General features: G+C 50.8%; 1 protein-coding gene across 2 annotated transcripts in view; it reads right to left on the bottom strand.

The window, feature by feature from the left end:
• Positions 1-8,385: 8,385 nt before the first annotated feature.
• CYTH1 (cytohesin 1) overlaps positions 8,386-24,792 on the bottom strand; it is a 78,674-nt gene continuing 62,267 nt past the window's right edge. The window contains exons 8-13 of one of the 2 annotated variants that reach the window (XM_082678393.1): positions 24,352-24,500; positions 23,842-23,954; positions 18,554-18,632; positions 15,006-15,077; positions 13,944-14,098; positions 8,386-10,255 (exon numbers count right to left, since the gene is read on the bottom strand). In XM_082678393.1, coding sequence (XP_082534519.1) covers positions 10,177-10,255; positions 13,944-14,098; positions 15,006-15,077; positions 18,554-18,632; positions 23,842-23,954; positions 24,352-24,500 — 647 coding nt within the window. In that variant the 3' untranslated portion in view covers positions 8,386-10,176. The remainder of the gene's footprint in view (positions 10,256-13,943; positions 14,099-15,005; positions 15,078-18,553; positions 18,633-23,841; positions 23,955-24,351; positions 24,501-24,792) is intronic. The other variant, XM_082678392.1, reaches the window with a different exon arrangement.

A 24,792-nucleotide genomic window follows, 5' to 3' on the forward strand; every position in this document is an offset into this window, starting at 1 on the left:
GAAATGACAGTTTTTCACATGGAGAGGGCTGATTCATCAAGTCCAGCATTCTCGACAGGGGGTGTATCTTCACTCCTGATTCAGAAAACAGACTGAGACACAGCTTTGATTCCTAGAAGATGATCAGTGAGCCTTCAGATGGGGGACACATGATGCCTCTGGTAGAGACTGGCTTAAAGAGTGAAGGGAACAGGAAAGGTACGATCTGGCTCTGACAGATGCTGTTGGAACCCTCGCTGGCAGCACAACCTACCCAAACACGCCCTGTGGTGGTGTCAGGTCCATTTGGCTGCTGAAAGGAGGGCTCCACCCCTGATGCTCCTTCGATACAGGGTGACCTTATTAGAGGGACCATGTTCTGCTGATGTCTGGGGAGATGGCGCTGAAGCAGACCAAACCACTCACCCTGCGTCCAAAGGCTGAGGTCAGCCTGTGGAGCACGTGGCCCTTGCAAAGGCGGGGCAGCAAGGGAAGCAGGGGCCACTTCCCTGTCTCCGGATGGTTCTCAAAACAAGCTCTCTGCTGAGAGTTCTCAGAATCATATCACCATTTTAATGACAGTGACAAAAACTGTGGTCTTATTTCCACATCATCTGTAACGTCTATTCCTTCAAGAAATGCCATTCTCCGGCCAGTGCCCACAGGTTTTCAGAGGGTGTCCCCCCTCCGCCCTCAAACCACAGGGCTTCCAGCAAAATCTAATAAGGCAGAGAGGGGACAGAATTTGAAATTGTGACGACTGCTCCCAGGGCACTTTGAGAAAGGACTTCTCTGTCCTGTCAACCCATCTCAGGAAGCTTAACCCACAGCAGAAGGAGCTGCAAGGTCGTTTCCACAGTGTCATGGCCGTCCCAGGCCCTCCTGTCCTAACAAGAGGCTGGGGTCAGAAGTGACGTTATCACAGATTGCTAAATCTCAGAGCTCCCCCCGGGAAGCCACCCTGCATCTCTTCAGTGCTGTGTACTCTGCAGTAGACGGTTCCACTTCCCTTTTCAAATAGTCACAAAGAAAGCATTACACAACTCCTAAGAGACACAAAAGCAAGTGTCTGATAGGCCCAACAATGGACCAAGTATTCAGGCAATTTTTAAAGTTCTGTCCCTATTTTATTCACAAACTTCCTCTTTAAAAAAAAAAAGTGAATGAGCTTATAAATTCTAATATATACTATGGTAATGATAAAACAGGATAAAGGGTCAAAAAACACGATTAAGGGACTACCCCGGTGGCACAGTGCTTAAGAATCTGCCTGCCAGTGCAGGGGACATGGGTTCGAGCCCTGGTCTGGGAAGATCCCACATGCCACGGAGCAACTAAGCCTGTGCGCCACAACTACTGAGCCTGCACTCTAGAGCCCAAGAGCCACAACTACTGAAGCCCGCGTGCCTAGAGCCCATGCGCCGAAACAAAGAGAAGCCACCGCAATGAGAAGCCCGCGCACCGCAACAAAGAGTAGCCCCTGCTCGCCGCAACTAGAGAAAGCCCATGTGCAGCAACAAAGTCAACGCAGCCAAAGATAAATAAATTTATTTTAAAAAAAAACAAAACACGATTAAAAGTGGAAAGTACAGGCTATACATTGTATGATTCCAACTCTGTGACATTTTGGAACAGGCAGAGCTATGGAGACAGTAGGCAGTGGCAGAAAGATCAGGGGTGGCCAGGGGTTGGGGGGAAGTGGTGGTGAATAGACAGAAAACAGAGGATTTTTAGGGAAGTGAAACCTCTCTGCATGATACTATAATGGCGGATACATGACATTACACATTTATCCAAAGCCATAGAACGTAAAACACCAAGAGTGAACCCTAATGTACACTGTGGACTCTGGGTGATGATGTGTCGATGTAGGTTCGTCGGTTACCCCCCGAGCTCTGGTGGCGGATGTTGATAACGGGGGAGGCTATGCAGGTGTAGGCGCAGGGGTTATGGGAAATCCTTGGGCCAACCCCTCAATTTATTGTAAACCTAAAACTGTTCTTAGAAAATAAGTCTATTAACAAAAATAAAAGTGCAAAGCAGGATTAACAAGTCACATGAGGAAGTGTGCCCCTTTCTCTGGGCTTCCTGGCAGCCAAGATGAAGGGCAAATCACACAGCGGTTCCCAAAGACCCCGACTTCACTTTGCTCAGAGTCACGAACAAGCGGTTCTGTGGGGCTCGTCCCTAAACCCCACAGGACAGAACCAGGCTCGGCGAAGCTACCTGTGTTCACGGGGCCCCAGCGGCTTTGTGGAGAGGCCACTCAGAACACTCCTGCCCCGTGGGCCTCACCCTAACGAGGCAGGGCTATGGTCACGGGGGGCCAGACTGGGTATCAGAATTGGGCCCTGAATCCAGACGTTTTCATTAAACTGGGAGAGCGTTTGGGTCAATACCCGTCCTCTCTGGCCCTCAGTCCCCAGTAAAAGGGCCCTTTGAGATCAAGGCCTAAGAGGCGGACGGCCCCCACGTAAAATCAAGCCACGAACAATGGGAGAAGCCCCCGCAGAGCTTCCAGAAGGGCCTTTGGTGCTGGCCTGGGACTGAGCCAGTCTGCGTTCACCAAGCTGGTGTAAGGCCAAGCAGCGCTCCCCTCCCCGATCCCCGTGGGTTGTTCTGTGACCACGAAGTGAGGAAAGCTCCCGTGGATTTTGCCTAGGCTGAGAGACAAACCGCTGAGAAGTTAAAATTCAGGGTCATCCTGTGAAACTCGGCAGGCTGCACCATTAAGAGCGTTCCTTTCCAAACAGAAAAGAAAGAGTCAGCATGATGTGAATCATGATGCGGAGAGACCAGGGGGCTGGCGGGGAATGGGGGGTGAGGGTTGGGAAGGCTCCTGGTGGTAGGGGTTGCCCAGCGGGGATCTTAGGGATGAGAAGAAGCATCCCAGGAAGATGCAGGTGGAGGAACTTCCAAGTGGAAGGCAGAGTGACTTGCAGGGCCAGGAGGCAGGAGACAGACGGTCCATGAGAAGTAAGAACCCAGAGGCTGGAAGGAAGAAATAACCAGGAAAGGTGCAAGAAAGAGCCCAAACTAGGAGGCGAGCAGGGCCAGAATCCCAAAGAAAGTGGAGCTGGCCAGAGAGGCAGTGACAGCCTTGAAGTCAGGAAGGGCCGGGCCTACCCAGGTCATCAGAGAAAGGTGAATGGACCAGATAAGGGTAGCGCCGGCCCAACGAACGCTGGCTTCTCTTGAGATGCCACCTGCAAGGGAGCGCCATGCACAAGGTCCAGGAGACGCTGCGTGCTTTGGACACCTGCAGATATGGAGAGGCTGCAGGAAAGGACGCTGGCCACGTGGCCCAAACCGGCATGTCCTAAACCTGTTTGCGTAACACTCAGGAGCACCTGTTAACATCTGGCAGGATGCTAGTTTTTTAGGTGGTAGTCGGGGATAGTGGAGAAACGAAGGAAAAGGCCCAGGACACAGGTGCTCAATAAACTGTAATTACGTCTTGCTTAAGAGCATAAAGATCGGAGGAGACTGTGTATGATAATCACTAAGGACGCTTGTCAGGAGGATGCTAAGCAGAATTCTGAACCCGTGGGAAACATAAACAGATGTGTTTCAACTGAATTTGTACAAAGATCTAATCCAAGAGTAGAAAGTAGATTTCGTGCGATGCAATGCAGCGAACCAAAAGGAGGACTAGATGAAGGAAGATGAGGCTAGTCTGGCTGCAATCACTCTTGTCCCTCTTGGTACAGGACACGAGTTCTGGTACCCAAGTCACATGACCATCCGTGGCTAACAGGGCCGAGGTTTTCTACTGTCTTCTCTGCAGCGAGTCACACATAGCAGCCCGCTTGTTTTAACCAGGTTAGGAAACAGCTCGCTCCAGGTAGAAGCTGGAGTCGATCTAAACCATGAAAATCTAGCACAACCCTTGGCTGGAAAGGAGAGAAAGAGACACTTCACAGCACAGACTTGACCACAGAGCTGCTTGTGGCTCGTCTATGCTGGGGCCAAGACCATCCAGCGAGGAGATCGTGGTCCTGTAACGTGAGACAATGGCCTCCCCAGGAACCGCAAGGCAGAGTCCACGGTGTCAAGTAGCCTGAAGTGGCGGCTGGCCCCGTACTTTCCTTGCTGTGCCAACACCCGAATAACATATGGAAGAAAAGATACAGCAGAGCACTTCCTGCAGGAGCAGCATGTATCGCTTGCACGTGATCCTCTGCTCAGAGCGTTTCCCTTTCCAGCAAAGCATCTCTTTGGCGCCTTCGGGGAGGGCTCTGACGTTCTGCAGTACGAAGGCGCAGCTGCTGGGCACATCCATGCATCACGTTTTGAGTAGAAGTCTGTGCACTTGGCGCCGCTGTCCACCAGCTTGGAGTGAGGGGGTGAGTCAGCTGGCCCCTTGCTCTGGACCCCAAACTGGGATTTCATGCACGGCATGTGGAGGATCAAAGTTTCCCTGTTGGATGAGCAAAGGATTCCATAGTTTTCAATAATAATGAAAATGATGATGATGATGATGATAATTAAACTGAGTTCCATGTCCAGGCACTGGGCTAAGAGTTGTTACTGTTTTTTGGCTTTTTAAAATGTGCATCTCATTCTCTTATAGCCCAATGAGGTATGTGCTGTTACATATATGTGTACATGCCCTAGTGTGTGTGCGTATACACGTGTTATCTATGCGCACATTTCCCAGCCCTGTTCCCTGAAAGGGCAAAGAAGCAAAGACACCCCAGTAGCAATGAGCACACCTAGAGCCCAGATCTTGGTCTCTAAAAGGAACCAGCGCCCCTCAGAGAAATGGCTGACCCTGGAGCTGAGGCAGGGTGGGTACAAGGTGATCCCGAAATATTTTGTGATGCCAGGAAGGGAGTCAGTGCTAAGAAAATGCAGGGCATGACATGTCACAGGACACGGAGCAGATGGATAGGGCTCTCACTGGCCAAATCTGGGACATTTTGAGCATCAAATTCATTTAGGACAATGATATGTTACAGACCTCTAGAAATAGGAATCCACGCATCTGTGCCATTAACAGGCATATAAATAGGAAAAGGAAAGCCTCCTCACAGCCAGGATGCCGAGGGCCGACTGGTCACTGGAGGGAGCACTGGAGATGGGGCTCACCATTCTGCAGCCACCAGAGTAAAGATGTGCTAGGACAAGAATCACCCAGCGCTTCCCTGGTGGCACAGTGGTTAAGAATCCGCCTGCCAACGCAGGGGACACGGGTTCGAGCCCTGGTCCAGGAAGATCCCACATGCCACGGAGCAACTAAGCCTGTGAGCCACAACTACTTAGCCCGCGTGCCACAACTACTGAGCCCACGCACCTAGAGTCTGTGCTCCGCAACGAGAAGCCACTGCAGTGAGAAGCCCGTGCACCACAACCAAGAGTAGTCCCCGCTCACCGCAACTAGAGAAAGCCCACGCACAGCAACGAAGACCCAATGTAGCCAAAAATAAATAAATTAATTTAAAAGAAAATCACCCACGAGGCTAAGTCTAGGGGAAAATGTTGACACGGAGCACCCCTGGGGCGATCAGAGCATAAGCTCAGGTGCAGGCATGCTGAGTGTGGAAGGCCCAGTGCCCTCTGGGGGGTGCTGGGGAGAGACAGGAATCACACAGGCACATTTAAGGGCCCCAGCTGGTTAGCAGCAGTTGAAACCATGTGACTGGTCACCTACCCAGGAAGCTTATGAGCACTAGAGGCTAGAGCCCCAGGGAATATCAGCAGGTGGTGGGTGGGCAGAGAGGCCAATGAAAGAGCCTGACACTGAGCTGGCCGAGAGGTAGGTGAGCCCAGACTCGTCCATCAAAGCCGAGAGGAGGGAGTCGAGATAGGCACTCGGCTGAGAAGTAAATGGCAAGCAAGGCCATAGATGCAATAGGACGAACTGTCAAAAACTCCAGCAACGCTCACAAAACTTGCATATGAATGTTCATGGTTGCATTGTCCAGAGTAGCCAAGAAGTGGAACTTACCCAGTGCCCATCAATGGATGAATGGATAAAAATGTGGTGTATCCACAAAATGGAATATTATTCAGTTATAAAAGGGAATGAAGTGCTGACACAAACTACAACACAGATGACTCTTGAAAACACTGTGCTAATTAAGAGCAGTCAGGCACAAAGGACTACGTAGTGTATGACTCCACTTCTATGAAATGTCCAGGATAGGCAAATCCACAGGGGCTGAAAGTAGTGTTTGCCTAGAGCTGTGGGGAGATGAGTGAATGCTAATGGGTACAACAGGGTTCGTTTTGGGAACGATGATTATATTCTAAAATCGTGTTCACTGCTGAACAACTCTGTGAATATACCAACTCATTGAATTGTACACTTCAAATGGGTGAATTATAGGGTACAGAATTATACCTCACTAAGCCTGATGTGTGTGTGTGTGTGTGTGTGTGTGTGTGTGTGTGTGTGTGTGTGCGCCTAGCAATGAAGAGAAGGAAGTGTAATGGCGCAGGACCTTTTGGGGCCTTCCTGGGACAGACACCCACCCTCCCCATGTCCTCCACCTGCCTCTTGTCTGGAAGAACTTTAGCCAAAGAATAAATTTAATCAGAGAAATGAGAAAATGCAGAAACAGAGGAAAATAGTCAAACAAGACAAAATAATAATAGTTCAACCATTAAACAAAATCAAGGACCTTTAGTTCCTCCTAAGGGCTATGGAGAATATTCTGATCCATATCCTTTGAGCCGCTTTGCAGATACTGAAACCCCGACCAGGAGGAAGAAGTTAACTACATGACGACCAGAGCGTAGCCATGAGACATAAGCTGCTCCATCCTGCACAATTCCAAGAACTGGCCTCAAGGAAATGGGAACAAACTGACCCTGGAGCCGAAGATGAACTGAATCAAGATGACACTGATCAGACCTCTGCGTGAGCAATTTCAAGACTACTGTCAGAGCTGACTGTGCTGTTCTGCATATGGCCCCCCAACCCCGCCTGTGAACCCCTGAAACTCCCCTTTAAAAGCTCTTGCCCCCAGTCGACAAGGGGGAATTGGTTCTTTGCGACATGAGTCCACCTTCTCTGCAGGATTGCCAGCTTCCTCAATAAAGCTAATATCTTTCCTTTTACCCAACATTTGTCTCTCAACATTGGATTCTTAAACGATGAGCGGCCAAACCTCAGTTTGGTAATGGAAGGAATCAGGGTGGTTGTTTAAGCCAGTGGTTCTCAAACATTACTGGGCACCAGAAGCACCTGGAGAACTTGTTAAACTGTGTCAGGCCCCAGCACAAGAGGTTCTAATTCAGTCAGTGTGGCGGGGGCCTGAGAATGTGCATGCCTAACCCATTCCCAGATGTTGCTGAAGATGCTGACCAGGGAACCACACTTTGAGAACCAGTAAAACCATGGGAAGTGATGGCATTTGCTCACTGCCATTGTTCTGAAACTGAGATGTAATTCACTTACCATAAAATTCACCCTTTTAAAGTGTGCAATTCAGTGGGATTTAGTGCGTTCACAACACGGTGTAACCAACACCACTAGCTCCAAAATATTTTCAACACCCCAAAAAAGAAACCCTGTACCCATGGGCAGTCACTCCCCATTCTCCCCAACATCTCCAGCCTCTGACTACCACCAATCTACTTTCTCTCTCCATAGATTTGCCTTTTCTGCATATGAAAAGAATCATATAAACTGTGGGTTTCTGTGTCAGGCTTCTTTCACTCAGCATAACGTTTTCAGGGTTCAGCCATGTCACAGCACGAATCTGTACTTCATTCCTTTTTGCGGCCGCATGATACTCCCTCGTATGAACAGATGAGTTTGTTCATCCATTCATCAGTCGATGAACATCTTGATGGTTTCCACCTTTTGGCTGTTGTGAATCACGTTGCTATAAACAGTCGTGTGCAAGTTTTTGTGTGGACGTGCTTTCAATTCTCTTGGGCATGTACCTTGGAATAGAATTGCTGGATCACATAATAACTCTCCATTGCATGTTCTGATGAACCACCAGCCGAAGGGACAGGCTAAGGCTTGTCCATCTCCTTACCCTGAGATGCTATGCTGAATGTCTTCTCAACTTTTGAGCTCTACCTCACTGTGACTCTTCCCTGGCGTTATGTAGGCACATCTGGAAAATGAAATAATACTAAGAATGTATTATAAAGGCTGAAGGCCCATTTCTTGATCTTAATTTGAAGTTGATGCCTGACATTTGTTTCTTCTTCCAAAAAGGGCGGGGGGGTGGGGAATGACTATGCTAACGATCATTCTTGCTCCGCTCTCCTTAACGGAAGGCACAACCATCCTCGCCACTTCCGATCTTTATCATCACTAGACTTAAGACGAGAGGTTCAAGTGACACATCCTCCCGCAGAAGTGCACCTGACAAGCACGACCTTCCTTCTCAGGGCCCATGTGGGCATGAAGCAACGCCACAGGCAACACAGTGGTTTGGGCAGATGTGGAGTTTATTTGCTGCAGTTCCTTGGCGCTAGTTTACAATGCAAAAAAAACAGACAAACAAAAACCGATTGGAATAATTATAATTTTTTTAAAAACCCTGTCAACAACTTTCAGTCATTTCTTTATATTTTGACAAAACTTTTTTTTAAAACAAATACAAAATAATCTAAAAGGAGAAAAACTATACATGGATTATTTACACCTCTGATAAATAGACTAATACTGATCCAGGTGCCTCTCTGTCTAGGTAATATTCGTGAGAACCAGGGCCAGGGACTCAGATAGCCAGAGGGGCTCCAGCACCGACCCAGACCCCCTGGTTCTCCAGCCCAGAAATTTCAGGTTCCCAGCCTGGACCCTCTTCTGCCACCTTCACGAGCTCTGGCATTAAAACGCCTGAAGCCACTCCAGGTAGGACCTACATGAAGGGGGGACCCCAGAAAGTGACCCCACCACTCCCCTTTACAAAAGCTATTTCCAGAGATGTGAGCCCGCCCGGAAGGTGTCAGAGGAGCCAGGGTCACACTGGCGCTGCAATGGCCCGGCCAGCCCTGCTCTGCCTGGACCGGGCGCCGGGCCCCGGACGAGAGTCCCTGAGAGAACAGCAGGAGAGCGGCGGCCACGGTTCCTTCAGGCCACGCGTTAGGAGGGCAAGGCCGACTCCAGCGGGAGGCCGACCACTCACCCTCCGGCTCCCCCCACCCGCCCCTGCCGCGCAGATGAAGGCCCGCTCCTCCCCTAGGGCCAGCGCCACACGCACGGCGAGTCCAGGTGAAGGCCAGTTCGGAGGCAGAAAAGGCTGAAGCCCTAAGGTGATCGGGTCAGACCTGCTCCTTCCTCTAAAACGAGGAATGGAGTACAGGGGCAGGAGGAAGAAAAACCAAATAAGAAACAGGTTATCCCAGAATCTCTGATGGGACTACCTCCTCACAGTTTTGGTTATTAGGTATGTAGCTCAAGGAAAGATGCTGACTATTTTAAAGCCCGACAAGAACGAGTCCTGAAAGAGAAGGAACAGCGCAGGCGGGGGCGGGCTCCCTTCTCCCCGCAGTGCTCCCCAGGCACCTGGAAGGAAAAGCATCAGCTGGAGTGGCCGGCGCTGCCCTGCAGGCCCCGAGTCTGTCCTCGCCGCGCGGCCCCCTCCCCCCTCTCGCCACCCCCTCTCTCGCCCAGACGAGGCCCCAGAAGCGTGAGGAGGGGGCCCGCCTGGCCCCTGCCCCTGCCCGGGCTGACATGCACAGCGGCGGCCCAGGGAGCTTCTTCTCTCGGGAGAAGCTTCCCGAAGCAGACAGGCAGAGTGCCTGGACAGCTCTACCTTCTCTTTCTCTTTCTTTAAAAAACAAAAATATATCTTTATAGCATGTGGCTTCTCTTCCATTCCACTTTTTTTCTTAACATAAAATAAGATATGGGTACACGTATTTATGGTGCAGGGTTGAAGGCTTCTTCCCAGGGAATAACCGAGAGGTAATGGTCGGCTCCAAGCTCTGCTATCAGACCTGTTGAGTGGAGACTTGCGGGGAGGCAGCGTGGCCGACAGGAGCTCTGTTCTTTTTAGAGAGAAAGGCTCAAAACCCAAGTGTGAAGGCATCAGGCCCCCTTCTCCAAGGGTAACTGCCTACCCTTCTCCCACTTAAAAAAATTAGCAAAAGCTGAAGCTAGTCTCTAGGAACTCAGGGCAATGCCTGGCAAGACGCTCCCACTGCACGGGAGGCAGGGAGGCTGCACCGGGCCTCACTCGCTGGGCCTCACTCGCCGGGCACACCAGCCCTGCTGGCTGCGTAGACTCAATGTCTTTTCGTGGAAGAGACCTTCTTCTTCCGTGCAGCTAGCATCTCGTAGAAAGGGTCCCTGCTGATGGCTGCCCTGCAACACAGAAAAGGGGAGAAAGCAGAGGAGACTGAGGAACAGGACCAGGAGACACGACCCCAGGCAGGGGCTTCCTAGCAGCAGCCGTGCCCCAGACCCCCTCCCTGCTCGACCATCCCTTTAAAGGCCACGTCACGGCATCAACCTTCACTGTGTCCACATGTGGCGTAAAAGACAAGTTTTGAGGGAGACACGTGGTACAGGCGACAAGGTCACTGTGGGGTGCCTATTGCCTGTTTCAACCAAGTAATAAATTTAAGTTTAGGAATCCTCTACGCCCTCACAGCTGTGCTCTAACGCAGCAAAACAAGCGCAGTGCTTTAGTTCCGTCATGACAGTGGCATTTGTCTGGAACAGTGACCATCACACAACCCCGTGTGTCCCCTGCCACGTGGTGCATCTGATTGGCGGCCATCCTCTGTACTGAGCAACTTCTGAGTCCCCAAGAGCATCAGCTCGACAGCCAAGACCCATCACTGGGCAGTCGGGGCCCAAGCAAGCGGCCAGCAGCCTGCTCTGTGTCCACAGCCTGGTGGGGAGGGAGCCCAAGCAGCCCTTGCACTGGCCCCAGAGACACCAGCACAGGTGGTGATGGCAGGCCTCAGCCATCCGCTGTCCCTCTGTATTTGTCATTCTCCACTTTCAAGCAAGGTGTGATCCACGTTTTGAAGTTTCATTTGCTTTTCCTGAGAAGTAGTATTCCAGGTGCCAACTAGCTTCTGGGCCAGTCACAAGCCCACATGACCGTGGACCGCACTTAACCAGGTGCATGACGGCTCCTGCGGGCTGACCGGGCCCCGTTCACAGAGAGGATGTGTCCGTGCGAAACAGCAACTCAGCTCCGGGGGAGGCAGGAGCTGGACAGGGCCCGGAACGCATCCTGAGGGACCCCGCCATGCAGCATCTGACCACTCGGAGTGCTCGGGAGGGAATCCTGCTTCCACCTTCAGAGCACTAGGGTGAGTCCACCTCTGCTTCCTGGGTGGGCCAAGCCCCCCGGGACGCCGCGGGACATCTCCAGTCCACGTGACGGGGGCCAGGACACAGTGAAGTGCTTGGGGCTGGAAGCTCTGCCCCGGCCTTGCACATACATGTGCTTCTCACGGCCATCCTCACATGGTCCCTGGAGACACTCCGCCCCAGCCCTGGGAAGGCAGAGCGGAGACGACACCGGGCAGCAGAAGCTCTCCCTCAGTGGCCACCGTCGCTGCGCTGCAGGTCTGTCTGCAGAGACACGCGATTCTGTGTGACCACGTGCCCAGAGCACCAGGACCGAGGTAGCTGGAAACTCCTGGGAAGAGCACTGATGAGAGAAAATGTGCCTGCAACTTGACCTTCTGCAAAACCTTTCCAGCAACATCGTGAAGAACTTCCATCCGATCAGGTCCCTCCTCTGGCGCCTCTGCCCCAATATTTTCACTGGGAGAGCGTCAGAGCCAAGGGCGGCTGGAGCTGAGCGCCGCACGTGGAGGAGGACGGCTCCCTGAGTCAGAAGGCTCGGGTCTGTGGTTCGGGACGAGTGAATTCACCTCGCTGTGCCTGTGTCCTCATCTGTCACCTGGGGACAACCATCCTGCTGCACCCACCTTCCCAGGGCTCTGGGGAGGGTTAAGGGCGCTGAGCCGTGGAGCTGGAGCAGTGTCTGCAACTCCCACAAGGAGATGAGGCCAGCTCCGGGCAGACCCCGGGATCCACCCCCGAGGAGGCTCTGCATTCACCTCGATGGAGGGACTGAACCATTCCAAGCATGACCGTAAGGAGGGCTCGGGTTCTCTGGCTACCGAAGTACAATGACGTGAAAGGCAGAATGTACACCTGCAGACAGAGCCTTTTTGAAAGAACAACGAGTTGGGGGAGGCTACACACAATCCCCTGTCAACACACGCTCTGATGCCCTAACGATCATGCAGGACAGCACACGGACCCAGAGACACAGAGACACGGTCACCGTGCACACACAGGAAGCTGGTCCACACTAAAGAGGGCGCTTCAGACTGGGCAAAATGGATTAATAAACGGTATCAGGACAATCGGCCACTCACTTGAGAAAATAAGGTTACATTTTTTTTCTTCAAACCACATGCAAAAAATACATTTCATAAGGATTAAAGAGTCAAGTATTTTTTAAAAAAACATGTGGTAAAAAAAAGGGTACGGGGACATGGGTAAGGAGCTCTCCGTGGCCACAGGTCCCCAAGGCGCCGCTACTCCTCCACACAGACCTCAGGGTGCGTCCAGCACAGAGGACCCCTGAGCCTCCTTATTGGTGGTGACGCCAGAAACGCTGCGGTGCCTCATGGGCTCCACGGCACGTGGGACGGCCTCGGATGACACCACACTTCCGACAGCCGTCATCGTCTGGGGCTACCTGAGTCCAGGCGGCGTGCTGAGCACGGCGCTGCACCATCTGTCTCACCCTCAGAACGGCCTTGTGCCTTAACACCATCATCCAGAAGGGGGCGGCACCGTCCCCGGGAGTCCTCAGGGAGCCCCACCTCTCACTGCTGTGTGGTGAGCAAGCTGAGGGTCTGGGAGGAGGGCAGGCGACGCCGAGAGTCAGAGCGGGAACTCTGCACGGGCTGGCCTGACTCCGAACCGGTGCTCTCCTGTCCCGCGCATCTGAACCGCACAACTTTCAGAGGCTCTTTGTGTGGGAATAAACGACCTGCTCCTTCCCCCACATCACCTCGCCCCCCTTCAGCCGTTTATTCACTATTTAACCCTGGCCCAAACACTACACTTGTTTTAGTAGAGGTGCCAAAAACACCACAAAAACTAGAGCGTGCCCAGCCCCTCAGGAGCAGGCCGCGGCCCCGGTGGGAGAAGGCCCGTCACTCGGGGCGACACAGGACCCGCAGGGCCTTGGGCGCCGGTCAGTGCGGCCTCACTAGTCTCCAGGGGAAGCCTCGAGGCTCAGTAATGGGGACACCCTAAGGAAACGGCTGGGCCATGTCTGATGGGCGCAGCGCTGGCGGGGAGAGCGAGGATGCACTCCCAGGGGCAAGACAGGTGTGGTGATGGGCAACGGGTGTGATGGCGGGCGGGGCAGGGTTCACAGAAGCTGTGGGGAGGAGGAGCTGCCGGGGCAGGACACCTCCCCCGTGAAACAGGTGCAGCGAGGGCCAGGAGGAGCCCTGGACCCCAGGATCTGTGTACACCTCCCTTACCCCAGAACCGCCACTTCCTCACAGCTCAGCAGGGAGTATGAGGCTCTGCCTCGCAACCCCGGATCACGGCCACGTGACTTTGACAAGCATTCATTACTTACCCTCTATGGGCCTCAGTCTGCCCATCTGTAAATGGGACAACAGTGCCTCACAGGACTAAGAAATTATAAAAGGGAACGGTTACAATCCCCGCTGAGCTGCCACCATGAAGACGAAACCCACTTCCTAAGACGTGAAAAGGCCAGTCTGGCCAGTGGCACCTATGCCTATAAGCCTGCCCACCTGTCCCCTCTTTGGGGCCATGAGCTGCACTTGGGAAGCCTAGATGTGAGGTGCACTCTTAAAAACGCTCAATGGTCAAGAATCCAGACACCCAGGGAAAAGTCACCGGGGAATCACAGTCAAACTACTCGCTAATGATTCAGCACACAGGGCGCAGAGGCGGGATGGGCAGCCCACGGGACAGCTGGAGCGTCACTATCTGAGAGGCGAGGTCGCCAGCTTCACCTGCCACCTACTTGATGCACTTGATCCAGTCTTCCTTCTCCTCAGGTGTTGGGGCTGAGATGCGGTACACCGTGTGGTTCCCCTCCACCACTCGCCCGTCAGCCTCCGTCTTACAGGCCTTAATCACTTGGTCTTTATTGTCGGGGATGTAAAGCTCAAAGCAGTTCTGAGAATTAAGAAAGAGAGGGAGAGAGTGACAAAGATCTAAGAAAGCTGCTGACCAAGAAAAAAGTTAAGTTCCCAAAAAGTAAATTTTTATTTCCAAAAAAAAAAAAGTTAATTTATTTCTTTATTCTCACCTTCATAAAATATAGCCAAGATATGTTTTCCTTTGGAAAAGAGGAGCCTAGAAGTGGAATTCTGGAGAATGTAGATTGTATATAAATAGGTTTTATCAGCAAAGATATCGAGCAGATGATACACGTTAGCTCTACTCCTAATGTATAGAAAATATGGAGCGAACTGCAGGTAACTTAATGCCTTTTAAAGCCAAGCCAGCAATACGATATTCCAAAACAGAGGAAAAATATTTATAAGCGATCTGAAGATCATAAAATAAGTGGTCCAATCATGAGAGCTTGATGTCTTTTAAGGAAGGACAATTCTATATCTCATGTGATATTCAATAAATGACACTAAAGCTGATGGACAGAATGAAAGAGGTTATTTAGTCTCACCTTTGGCTTGAACTGTAAAGATAATTTTAAAAGTTAGGCTAACTTAAATTAAATCATATGAGTACTTTCGGGGTTTTTCTCAAGTACAGCTGACCCCTGAGTAAGGCGGGGGTGGGGGTGGTGCTGGCCTTCCGTGCAATTAAGCATCCTCGTATGACCGACAGTCGGCCTCCGTCCGTACAGCAGTGCCCCAGCACCCGCGGACTTAGCCAAGCACAGATGGCACTCTACCGCAGGAGTTACCACTGAGAACAGTCCATGTGTCAGGGGACCCACACAGCCCCAACTTTGTTGTCCAAGGGTCAACTGTAAACCTCTGCAACTTCTTCCTGTATCAAACAGCTGCTATGCCCATCCCTTCTGTCCCCCCAAAACATCTCACCAAAAAATACTCACTGGTTTTTTGGAGTCTTCCACCTCCCGGATACTCAGGTTCTCTAATGGGATAATTCCACGGGGCTCCTTATCCTGCAGAAGAATTGGAGAGAGAAGACCTAACTGCTCAGTTTATGAACGCATGTCCTGTTACCTTCCTCACGGCAACTCAGCCCAGCTGCTGTGACTCCTCCACGACATGAAGTCCCACAGAGCAGCTTTAAAAACAAGAATAGGGTCAAGAAATGTGTGGGTGTTGTCAACATACCACATATGAATCCCTAAGACCGAAAAGCCTTTGGAGGAGGAGCTTCCACAGACGTTCTGAAAGAGTGAGTGTGACAAGAGCTGTGGGTGGCCCTCCAGTGGGGAACATGTAAGGCCCTTTCACACAAAAATTATCCTGCTTCTTTGTCTGGCCCGCCTACTCATCCTTCAAACCTCAGTTCCAGTGTCAGCAACCCTAGGAAGCTCAAGTCTCGCCCGAGGTGCCCCTGTTCTGTGCCCGCAACGCCTGGACTATAGTCGTGTCGTGTGTCACCACCTTCTCACTATCTCCAGCCTCACCTCCCCCCTCCAGACTGTAGGATCCTCAAAGAGACACTGCCTGCCTGACAATTCCACCTGGACCCAAAAGCATCTAAACTCCTGTCCAGAACAGAGCCCTGCGTCCCCTCACACCCACTGGCCCTCCTCCAGGACTTCCCATCTCAGCAAAGGCCACCCCCACACCTGCTGGGCCATCAGCCTTCACCTCTTCTCCCTGATGTCCAGACAACCAATGGCCAAAGACTTTGTTCCAAGTTCAACAGTTTAACTGAGCTATGCCTTGGCACCAAGCTTCCTAGGACAGATGTTCCTAAACTACCATATGCACTCTTTTGATTTGCAGATCAGGTTTGTTTCTCCTTTTTAGGGAAATAATCTCATAACTTGTCTTTGCATTTGCAGGTCCCAGTCATTCTGGTATTGGGATCATCCTCATCTGTCCTCTGCACCTGTTCGCTGGCCCTGGTTTTTGTTTTTTTTTTTGCGGTACGCAGGCTTCTCACTGTTGTGGCCTCTCCCGCTGCAGAGCACAGGCTCCGGACGCACAGGCCCAGCCACTCCGCGGCATGTGGGATCCTCCCAGACTGGGGCACGAACCCATGTCCCCTGCATCGGCAGGCGGACTCTCAACCACTGCGCCACCAGGGAAGCCCTACCCTTAACTGTTTTAATGCTTGTCTTTCAGACACAATCTCTATGACTGTCTCAAGCCTTTCTTCTAGGATAGTGATTACATTTCTAGCTAATCATTCCTTAAAGTTTTAACTTATGTGTTAATAAGTAAGTTATAATTCTACAATTATATAGTCATATTCTTAATATATAGTTTTGGTTCTCATTTAAGTCTGAAACTACTGGAGAGCCAGCTATTGGTGTTCTGGCCCACTTCCAGAGTCTCAGGAGAGAAGCGAGTGGAGGGAGCGCCCCCCTCAGACACCCCGAGCCCCAACTCTCCCCTGGGGTGCTGGTGTCCGGCATCTCTTGGAGCTGATGCTCACCGCACGCCCCCCACAGACAGTCTTCTACACGAACACACACCCAGAGCTTTCAATGATATCGCAGAAAGTGAGTCCTGTTTTTCCATTTTTCTCGTTCCCGGTTTCTACCTTGCAGCAGACCTCACCACTCCTCCATCCAAAGGGGGAGGAGGGAAGAACTCCTACTCGGTTTCCTTCTCCCAGACTTGTGCACGGGGAGGTCTGGGGCTGGTTGTGCCTGGCCACGCAGCAAGGGGCCTTCTGCTGGCTCCAGGCTGCGCCGCGGCCCCTGCTGCCTACTGTGAAGCGCAGTGAATGAGTTCTGCCCTTTCCTTATCCGGCTGCTGTGTCCCCACTTCTTCCTACTAGACTCTTCCTCTTTGTCAGGTAATTTCCGTGTGGTTATCTCCACCTGCCATCTTAACCCTGAGGCTCCCCCCGCAGCATCTTCAGAAACGTTTTCTCTGGACTCCCACTGTCCGATAAAATGCTGGTGTGCTGCTAGACTGAGTGCAGGTAACGCCACCATGGTCGGCGTCATGAAGAACCACAAGATTCTAGAATCTCACTGCATTACCACTGAGACTGTCCCGGGACTTAGGGGTGCATTGTTTAGACGCCCCGCACATGGTTCATATCAACCCAGAGACCAGTGAAAAAGATTTAAACAAGATTTTAAAGATGTCACCAGACTAGAAAAAACAGTTAATACATGGGGTGGGGGGACAGGGGCAAAACAGAAAGAAATTTACCAAGCTGTTCACAGTGGTACTTTGGGGGGTGAAAAAAAAATCTATCTTTGTACTGTTTTGGGTATTTGAAATACAGTACTCTCATAATTGAAAGGATTTTAATAACAGAAAAGCAAAGCCAGTTGCAGAACTTAACGAGGCATGAGTTTAGCCCCCATAACACACAAAATCCTGGTCAGCATTCCCTTGGAAATTGCTGAGTGACTGAATTATGAGCTGACACTGTCATGACTCTCAGTCCCCAAGTGAGAAGCCACATCCGCACGACGTCTGCAAGCTGAAGAACCACAGTGCGGAACACAGTGGAAACCCGCTTCACCCCCAAGCTGCAAAGGGCCAGGCACGGACCTGCATCCTGGCTCCTACCAAGCTTCACACAAACGCTGCCAGGACTCTCATCCCATCTTGCTCTACCTTTATTATAAAAGATACTTCTAAACCTTCGTTTTCTCAGTAGGATCTCAACTGCCCTGATTTATTTAAGACACATTCCAGTGCTGCCAGTGGTATATGGTTTGCTCTTTCGATGACCAGGAAACAGGGCAGAAATGAGGGCCTCCAGCTGTGGGGAGCCCGTCTGAGTGGGATCCAACCTGAGGCTACCAACCTGCTGGGCCTCCTGGGGGCTCCTAGAGGGAGCTTCAGAAAAGGTTTTACTGTACAATCTTTATTCTCACAGACTCTGTACAATCTTTATTCTCATAGTATTGTGTGTATTGTAATTCCATTCCCACTAAATAAAAACCAACAAAACTTTCAGTTTAAGTAAACGTCAATTTCTTAAAACTCCAGGTAATCTCCCATTTCGTTTCACTTTCTTTTCCTCTATGACATATTTTGCCCCTTGGCTGTTTCTTCTAAATCAAGTGCTTCAGTATTTCTGCTACCACAGAATCACAATTACTTTTGTTTCCCTTTCAATGGGGCCACAAACTCTCTCTTGGCCATGGGTCCAAGTTCATTCTTTCTAGCTCGGCTCTACAACCCATTTCTAATGCCGTGTATGATGTTGTCTGCCACTGTCTCCTGGCCGGGCACATGGTGTCCCAATGGAGAAGTGGATGTCAGCTCTGAGCTACGGCTCCTGTGGCCAGACACCCCACACCACACCCGGGCACCCCTCTTGAGATTCGTCTTAGCCCTTCCACTTCACATAAACTCTCTTCCTGCCCCAAAGATGCAGCAGGACAAATCTGACTGTCTCCCCCTGTGTCCTCCAACCCTGTCTCATTAGAGCTGTTTAAACACAGGCCTGGTCCACCCCCATCCCAGCTGACCAGCAGGCGCTTACCGTCGTGTATTCAAAGTAGTAAAGGCAGTTGTCAGTCAGAATGAACCAGCGTCTTTTCCAAGTCTTTACCCTGCCACCTGCAGAGCAAAGAGAGATGCGTGTTGGATAGGAGTCAACCAGCCAGCGCAGGCTCCGGGGGGCTCGAAGCTCTGCCCCCAGAGAGGGTGCAGGACGAGGAAGCGGGGGCAGGGCGCCAGGAAGACACTGAGATCATGGCAGATTTACATCAGTAACGAGACACAGAGCCAAAACAGAAGCACCTTTCACAGCGTGAAAGTCTGTGGGTACAAGCAGAGCAAGCAAGTTGGGTGGCCCCCTGGAGATGACATCAGGACAGCAGATGAGAGCACGGGCTGGGGAGGGAGCTGGGACGGTGATGGACCAGAGAAGCGTCAGCAGAAGCCTATGGATGCGGTGGAAATGGGCGAACACAAGAGGAGGGGAGAGGGCCAGCCCCCTGGCTACGCTACACTGCTGGTCCACCAGCCCAGGGTTTTATCAGAACAGGACAGGAGGAGGAACCAGGAAGTAAGACATTTTAATCCCCTCACAATCAAATCCAGTTTTCCTGGAACATGGAACCCAAGTTCCTTCGGTTTCACCTTCTACCCCACCTTCCTGACTGTAGTGCGTTTCTACACTGGCTTTTTAGGTTTCTGGGCCAGTGTCCTAAATTCCCCCAGAGTCCTGGGTGGGACAAAGCAGTATCCCTGGATCAGGGAAGAATCCACTGGTAAGCAGAGGTCCCTATTCAATTCTAGACTTCTCACCGGAATCTTGAAACAAAAATAACTGGAGGAGGAGGCCACAGGCCAAGTGAGCTCTCACGGGTGGCTGTGAGCTGTTGAAGGTTCCCTTAGTCCTTCTCAATATTTCTCAATAAGAAGAAACACCAGGGTCATGAAGTTATCCCAAGATGATACAAAGGAAGAGAAACTTCACTATGGCCTCGGTGAGTGAAGGCACATCCTGCTCTCAACCTGACCATGAGCAAAGCCCTTCTTCTCCTCGACTTACACCGGGTCCAGGGAAAGCTTTCTGAACATGAACCATATGAAAGGCCTTCATGTGGTGAGATACACACAGCATTTCATAAACACTTCTTACTGCCCTGGACAGGATATGCTCTTTTGCTGACTTAACCTACAGAGAACATCACTTCTCCAATCCTCATAAAGAACAAGGACCACAGGGTGTAAATTTAGTGACCCCAGTCACGCTTCCTTGCTTGCCCCTCACCACAAACAGCTGAGCACAGGGTTTAGAGGGAGTATCTCCAGCTGCCAGGACGTGGCTGTGTGATCACGCCAGGTTTCCTCAAAGGATCCGACTGCTGGAGCAACGCAAATCCTGTCACGGAAATGAAGTGTCCAGCGTCGGTCCCGGTAGCAGTTTTAAGGACAGCTGGACTTTCGGGCCCCTTGCACGGCTCTGCTCGGATGCCCGAACTCTGAGAGGTTAAGCGGCTCATCATGAATTGCCGAGGTTCCCAATGGCACCACCTCACGGAAGGAGTTTGGTCCTGAGCCAGCACGCGCTACGCCCCCAGCCGCACCCCTGCTGCTGTCAAAGCGAAGACCGGCTCGACTCTCTGCCCACAGCAACTGTCAGCTTCTGTGAGCACGTGCCTCTGGCCCCTAAGGCCCTAGGGCATGAACCAAGAGAACCATGGATGGAAATACGACATGCGTGAGGAAATGGGAAAGGCTGGGCAGAACCGAAATAAATCAGGAGGGGAAAGAACACAAGGAATATACTTAGAACTGGAGCCGATTTGTTATAAAAAGGAAACCCCCTTCCCCCTTTCAGAACCCGAGGAAGCAGCTCTTCTGCCTCTTGGGCCTTCACCCCCACACGGGGCTCAGCACACAGGACACCTCAACCCATGCCCACTGCCGTGCGCTCCCCTCACAGGACCACCCCGGGGCACCTGGGGCTCAGGAGGTCGTGGAAGAGGGGTCAGATGTCCCAAGGAAGAAGATGGGAGGAAATCTAGGACAGAAAGCAAAGCCGGACAAATCCTCTCCCTGGTGATGAAAGCGTGGCTATTTCATTTCCCGACAACCTGCTGCATTAACGAGACCCCTACCATGAAGCACCACGCGGTCCCAGGGACACATTTCATGTTGAAAGGGAAACAGACATGAAACAAGCAGACAGACCGATGCGCGCACCTAGGACAGTCCCTGAGGAACTCACAGGACCACCTCCCAGCCTGCGGGCCTCTACTTCGTAGATGTAAAGGCCAGACGCTGGCTCCCCCGGAGCTGGGTGGTAACCACCTGACAAGGCCCGGAAACGTTTCATAAATGTCAGTGTTGGGGCCGTTCTTTCCCTTGAGGCTCTGCTCAAGTGAGGCTGAAGCAGACACCTGAGGACTTCCTCATCTAGAAAACATGTTTCCCTGAATCAGCAAGTGGAGAGCAGATACCAACGACATAACTATGAGGCCAATTTGGGGGTTTGAACGATGACTCATTGAAAAAGAGGAGGGAGAAAAACAAAACAAAACATAAAAAACAGAGCCGAGGTTGTAATGCCCTCCCCTAAAACACAGGAGATTAAACGGAAGGACTTCAAGAAGGGATTTGGGGGTTTTATCTTTTTTAACTTTACCTGGCCTCATTCTGAGTTTAAGAAACACCATTTCCCTTTTTCATGCAAAGGCAAATGTCCTATGTTGTCTAATTTACTTCTTTTCCTACTTTGCTTCTCTGGTCACGGCACGTGTGCGTGAGCACACGGCTGCGGGAATCACAACCTCCTCCTCTCCTCCACTTCAGAAATCTCTGAAGTTCCTGAGTGTCAATTTGAGTCAGTAATATAGCATACGCCTGGCCAATAATTCCGAGAGACAATTCAGTGAATACTTTGTCTGCGTTTACAAATCCACTCTTAGTGTGTTTTCTTGCACTACTGCACTCAGGAAAGTTCAAATTGTCCCACATCTGTGTGCCCAGCTGTTGGATGTACTATGCACTACCCCTCCAAGGGAAACATGAAAATCACTCCGCACCCCCAATCCTGACCAGTTCCCTAGGGACTGTACGGTAAGTTAGAAGCAGCATTAACACTACCACCAGCAATTTAAAACAAAATAATCAAAAATAACAAAATAAGAAAACGCTGCAGCGATTACAGTGGCCTGGGCAGAGCGAGCGAGCAGGTTGAGGGGATTACATACCTCCTGGAGTTTGGGGCAAGGAAAAGGAGAGCCAAAATCATGGAAACATACAAATGAGGGAGAAAAGAAAATTAAAACAAAGAAATTAAACCCGACTCCTTAACCTTAAGGTGCACTGTATTAGTCATTCATGTCTGCCTTGTGGGGACGGGACATAAAGACAGTAACAGGGCAAATGCCACTGTCCGGCGTGTGAATGAGGGGCTGGCCTCATCTGCCACATCCCATCTGGTAAAGACAAGATCTGAGGCACCACCAAAATCCTGGCCTCAAAGATGCCACAAATCAGCTCTCACCAAGCTGACGTTTATTAGTATATCCTGAATCCAGAGCAAAGACAGTGAAGATTACTTTGGGGAAAATTAAATGTCTCTCTTCGGATGGCTACCTCTTTTTAAAGTGTGTGTAAAAATGCTCACACACAAGCCTGTGAATACATATGTACATATGTGTATACACAAGAATACACAATCTTATGGTTATATGCATACACAGACATATACACACAATTGCAGACGGCTGGAAGGCCTGCCTTCTGTGGCACACACATACGAAGGGGTGATTTGAAGTGTGCTACAATGAAAACACAGTGTGAAGAGTTTAGGAGGGTTTGGTGGAGGTCTGGAAAAAGTAATGCAATGACCTAAAAACGAGTCTCACATTTAGTTAAATTTTTTTCTTTTTAAAAAATATGGGATGCCTCATGAATTTACATGTCATCCTGGTGTAAGAACCAAGATAATCTTCGTACTGTTCTAATTTTACTATCTGGGCTGTCAAAGCTAACACTTAGTATTAGCATTTAAACAAATTTCGCTGGAGGGGGAAGCAAATCCAAACCTGGATGCACTTTTAAATTTTCCAGCAGGTTCCCTTTTAACTCTAGCCACTTGGCAATAAAGATGCAGAGCAGAGTGGCCACCTCTGGGGTGACTAATTTTAGAGCCTTAACTTCGAAGATTCTCCTGGCTTAAAGATACATGAAACGTTGACAAATTCAAGAGACATTTAAAACTCCAACCAGTGAGGTGGTGCTTAAGGAGAATTTATGAACTAAGTCATTATGTATAAACCCGAGGACTTAGGATATGCTTTTAAAAGGGAATACAAATCCTACTGCCATCTGAACTAGTCAGAAATTGAAGATCTCATTTCAGCGCTTCCCAGATGTGTCAATAATGGCATAGAGCGTAAGGACTTCTAATCTCACTGGGACCAGGAGCTGAAATGGTAGAGGAGGATCATTCTAATGACACCTCCTGATAATGCAGGAACCCACACATCAAAAGGCCAAGGCAGAAGAAAACAGGGGAAAGTACTCTCTCAGTGGCCAAAAAATTAACATTGTTACGTCCGGGGGCTCTCTCTGCATTCTGAAACGGTTAATGAAATAATCACATGTGCATATGAATGTGTATAAAAACTTTCCTTTTGGTTACTTTGTCACCTTCATGGCAAGGCATGACCACAGATCTCAGCAATACAAGCTCACTTTTGGCAGAGGGAAGAGGAATAATTTTTAATTTTTCTGAATGAACAAAATCATTAACGTGGCTGATTTGTATTGGAAAGGAGGGGGGAAAAAAAAACCAGCGCCCAAGAATGAGTAAGAGTGCCGTGGATTGCGCTGCAGCCAGGGCCTTGGGTTTGCCATGCACGCTGCCTGTGGGGAGCCAGATGCAGAAGGAAGTGATGATGCACCGGGGTGGGGGAGGCGGGAGCACCGGATACAAACTTGTGATGGGAAGTAGAGAGAAGGGCACAGCTGGCCGCCCTCCCGGTGGTCCGGGAAGGGAAAAGGACCAGGTCCTCCGGGAACTGCCCCAGAGAGGAACTGTGGAGCGCAAACACATGTAGGCAATACTTATGCGGGCAAGCCTATCCCCAGGAGTCTCTGTGCGTCCCATGGGGCACTAGCCGTGCACTCCTTCCTTTCTGGAGGCGATCTTGTTAGAACAGTACGAATTCATACCAAAGACTCTCCTTAGCGCCTCCTGCACCAACCCCCTTTTCCCCACAGTGCAGGCTCGGGTTGGCGAGCGTGCACACACACGTTCTTTCTAAGTTTCTGCGTTAGAAGCCCTAACCCAGATGGCATCACTTACCGAGCTTCAATAGCCAGCCTTCTCGGTCTGGGTTGAAGAAAGTGTGAGTAAGGTCATTCCCATCATCTTCTGGGATTTTAAAGGGTTCGTTTTTTATGCTCTCATACAGATTCTGGGATAAAAGATGACACTGCATGTCTCTGATCCGAGAAATACCTCTCCTCTCGCCCTTTCCCACCATTCATTTAATAAGTGTCACTGTGTGCCACGCACTGGTGGCATGGAGAACATCTCTCCCTTTAGGGGCTCACAGAGACAAGAGAAATAAGATGCCTAATGGACAATTAAGAAAGAAAAGAGATCAGCCCGACTTCCATTCGAGCCTTTAGTTTCAGATTTATAAACCACTTTCCCCCACTGACTCCTCACTGGGCCTCACTACCAATTTCTTAATGAAATTCACATAATTATGTGTATGGTCCAAGTAGACACTGGATGATCCCACGTCCCTCCCGTCCCCTCCATCAGCACCGCCCGGGACCACAGTCTTGAATCAGCGCGAAACTCACCCGGAGCAGCTCCTCAGGCAGGTCTCCCCCGTCGTTGATGCCTCGATTCATGGCAATGAACCTCTCCACGGTGGGCTTGTCTTTGACATTGGGGTTATGCAGGCTGGTGTTCAACATGATGATGGCAAATGAGAGGACATAACACGTGTCTAAAAGAGAAAAGCAAAATCCGATCGGAAACATCCCACCCAAAAGAACATGAAACTCCGGATGAGATAGAGAATAAAAAGCAGTGCTCTCAGGGCTTCCCTGGTGGCGCAGTGGTTGGGAGTCTGCCTGCCGATGCAGGGTACACGGGTTCGTGCCCCGGTCCGGGAAGATCGCACATGCCGCGGAGTGGCTAGGCCCGTGAGCCATGGCCGCTAAGCCTGCGCGTCCGGAGCCTGTGCTCCGCAACGGGAGAGGCCACAACAGTCAGAGGTCCACGTACCGGAAAAAAAA

This window comes from Grampus griseus, assembly GCF_964374135.1.
Source record: "Grampus griseus genome assembly, chromosome: 20".
Lineage (NCBI taxonomy): Eukaryota > Metazoa > Chordata > Mammalia > Artiodactyla > Delphinidae > Grampus > Grampus griseus.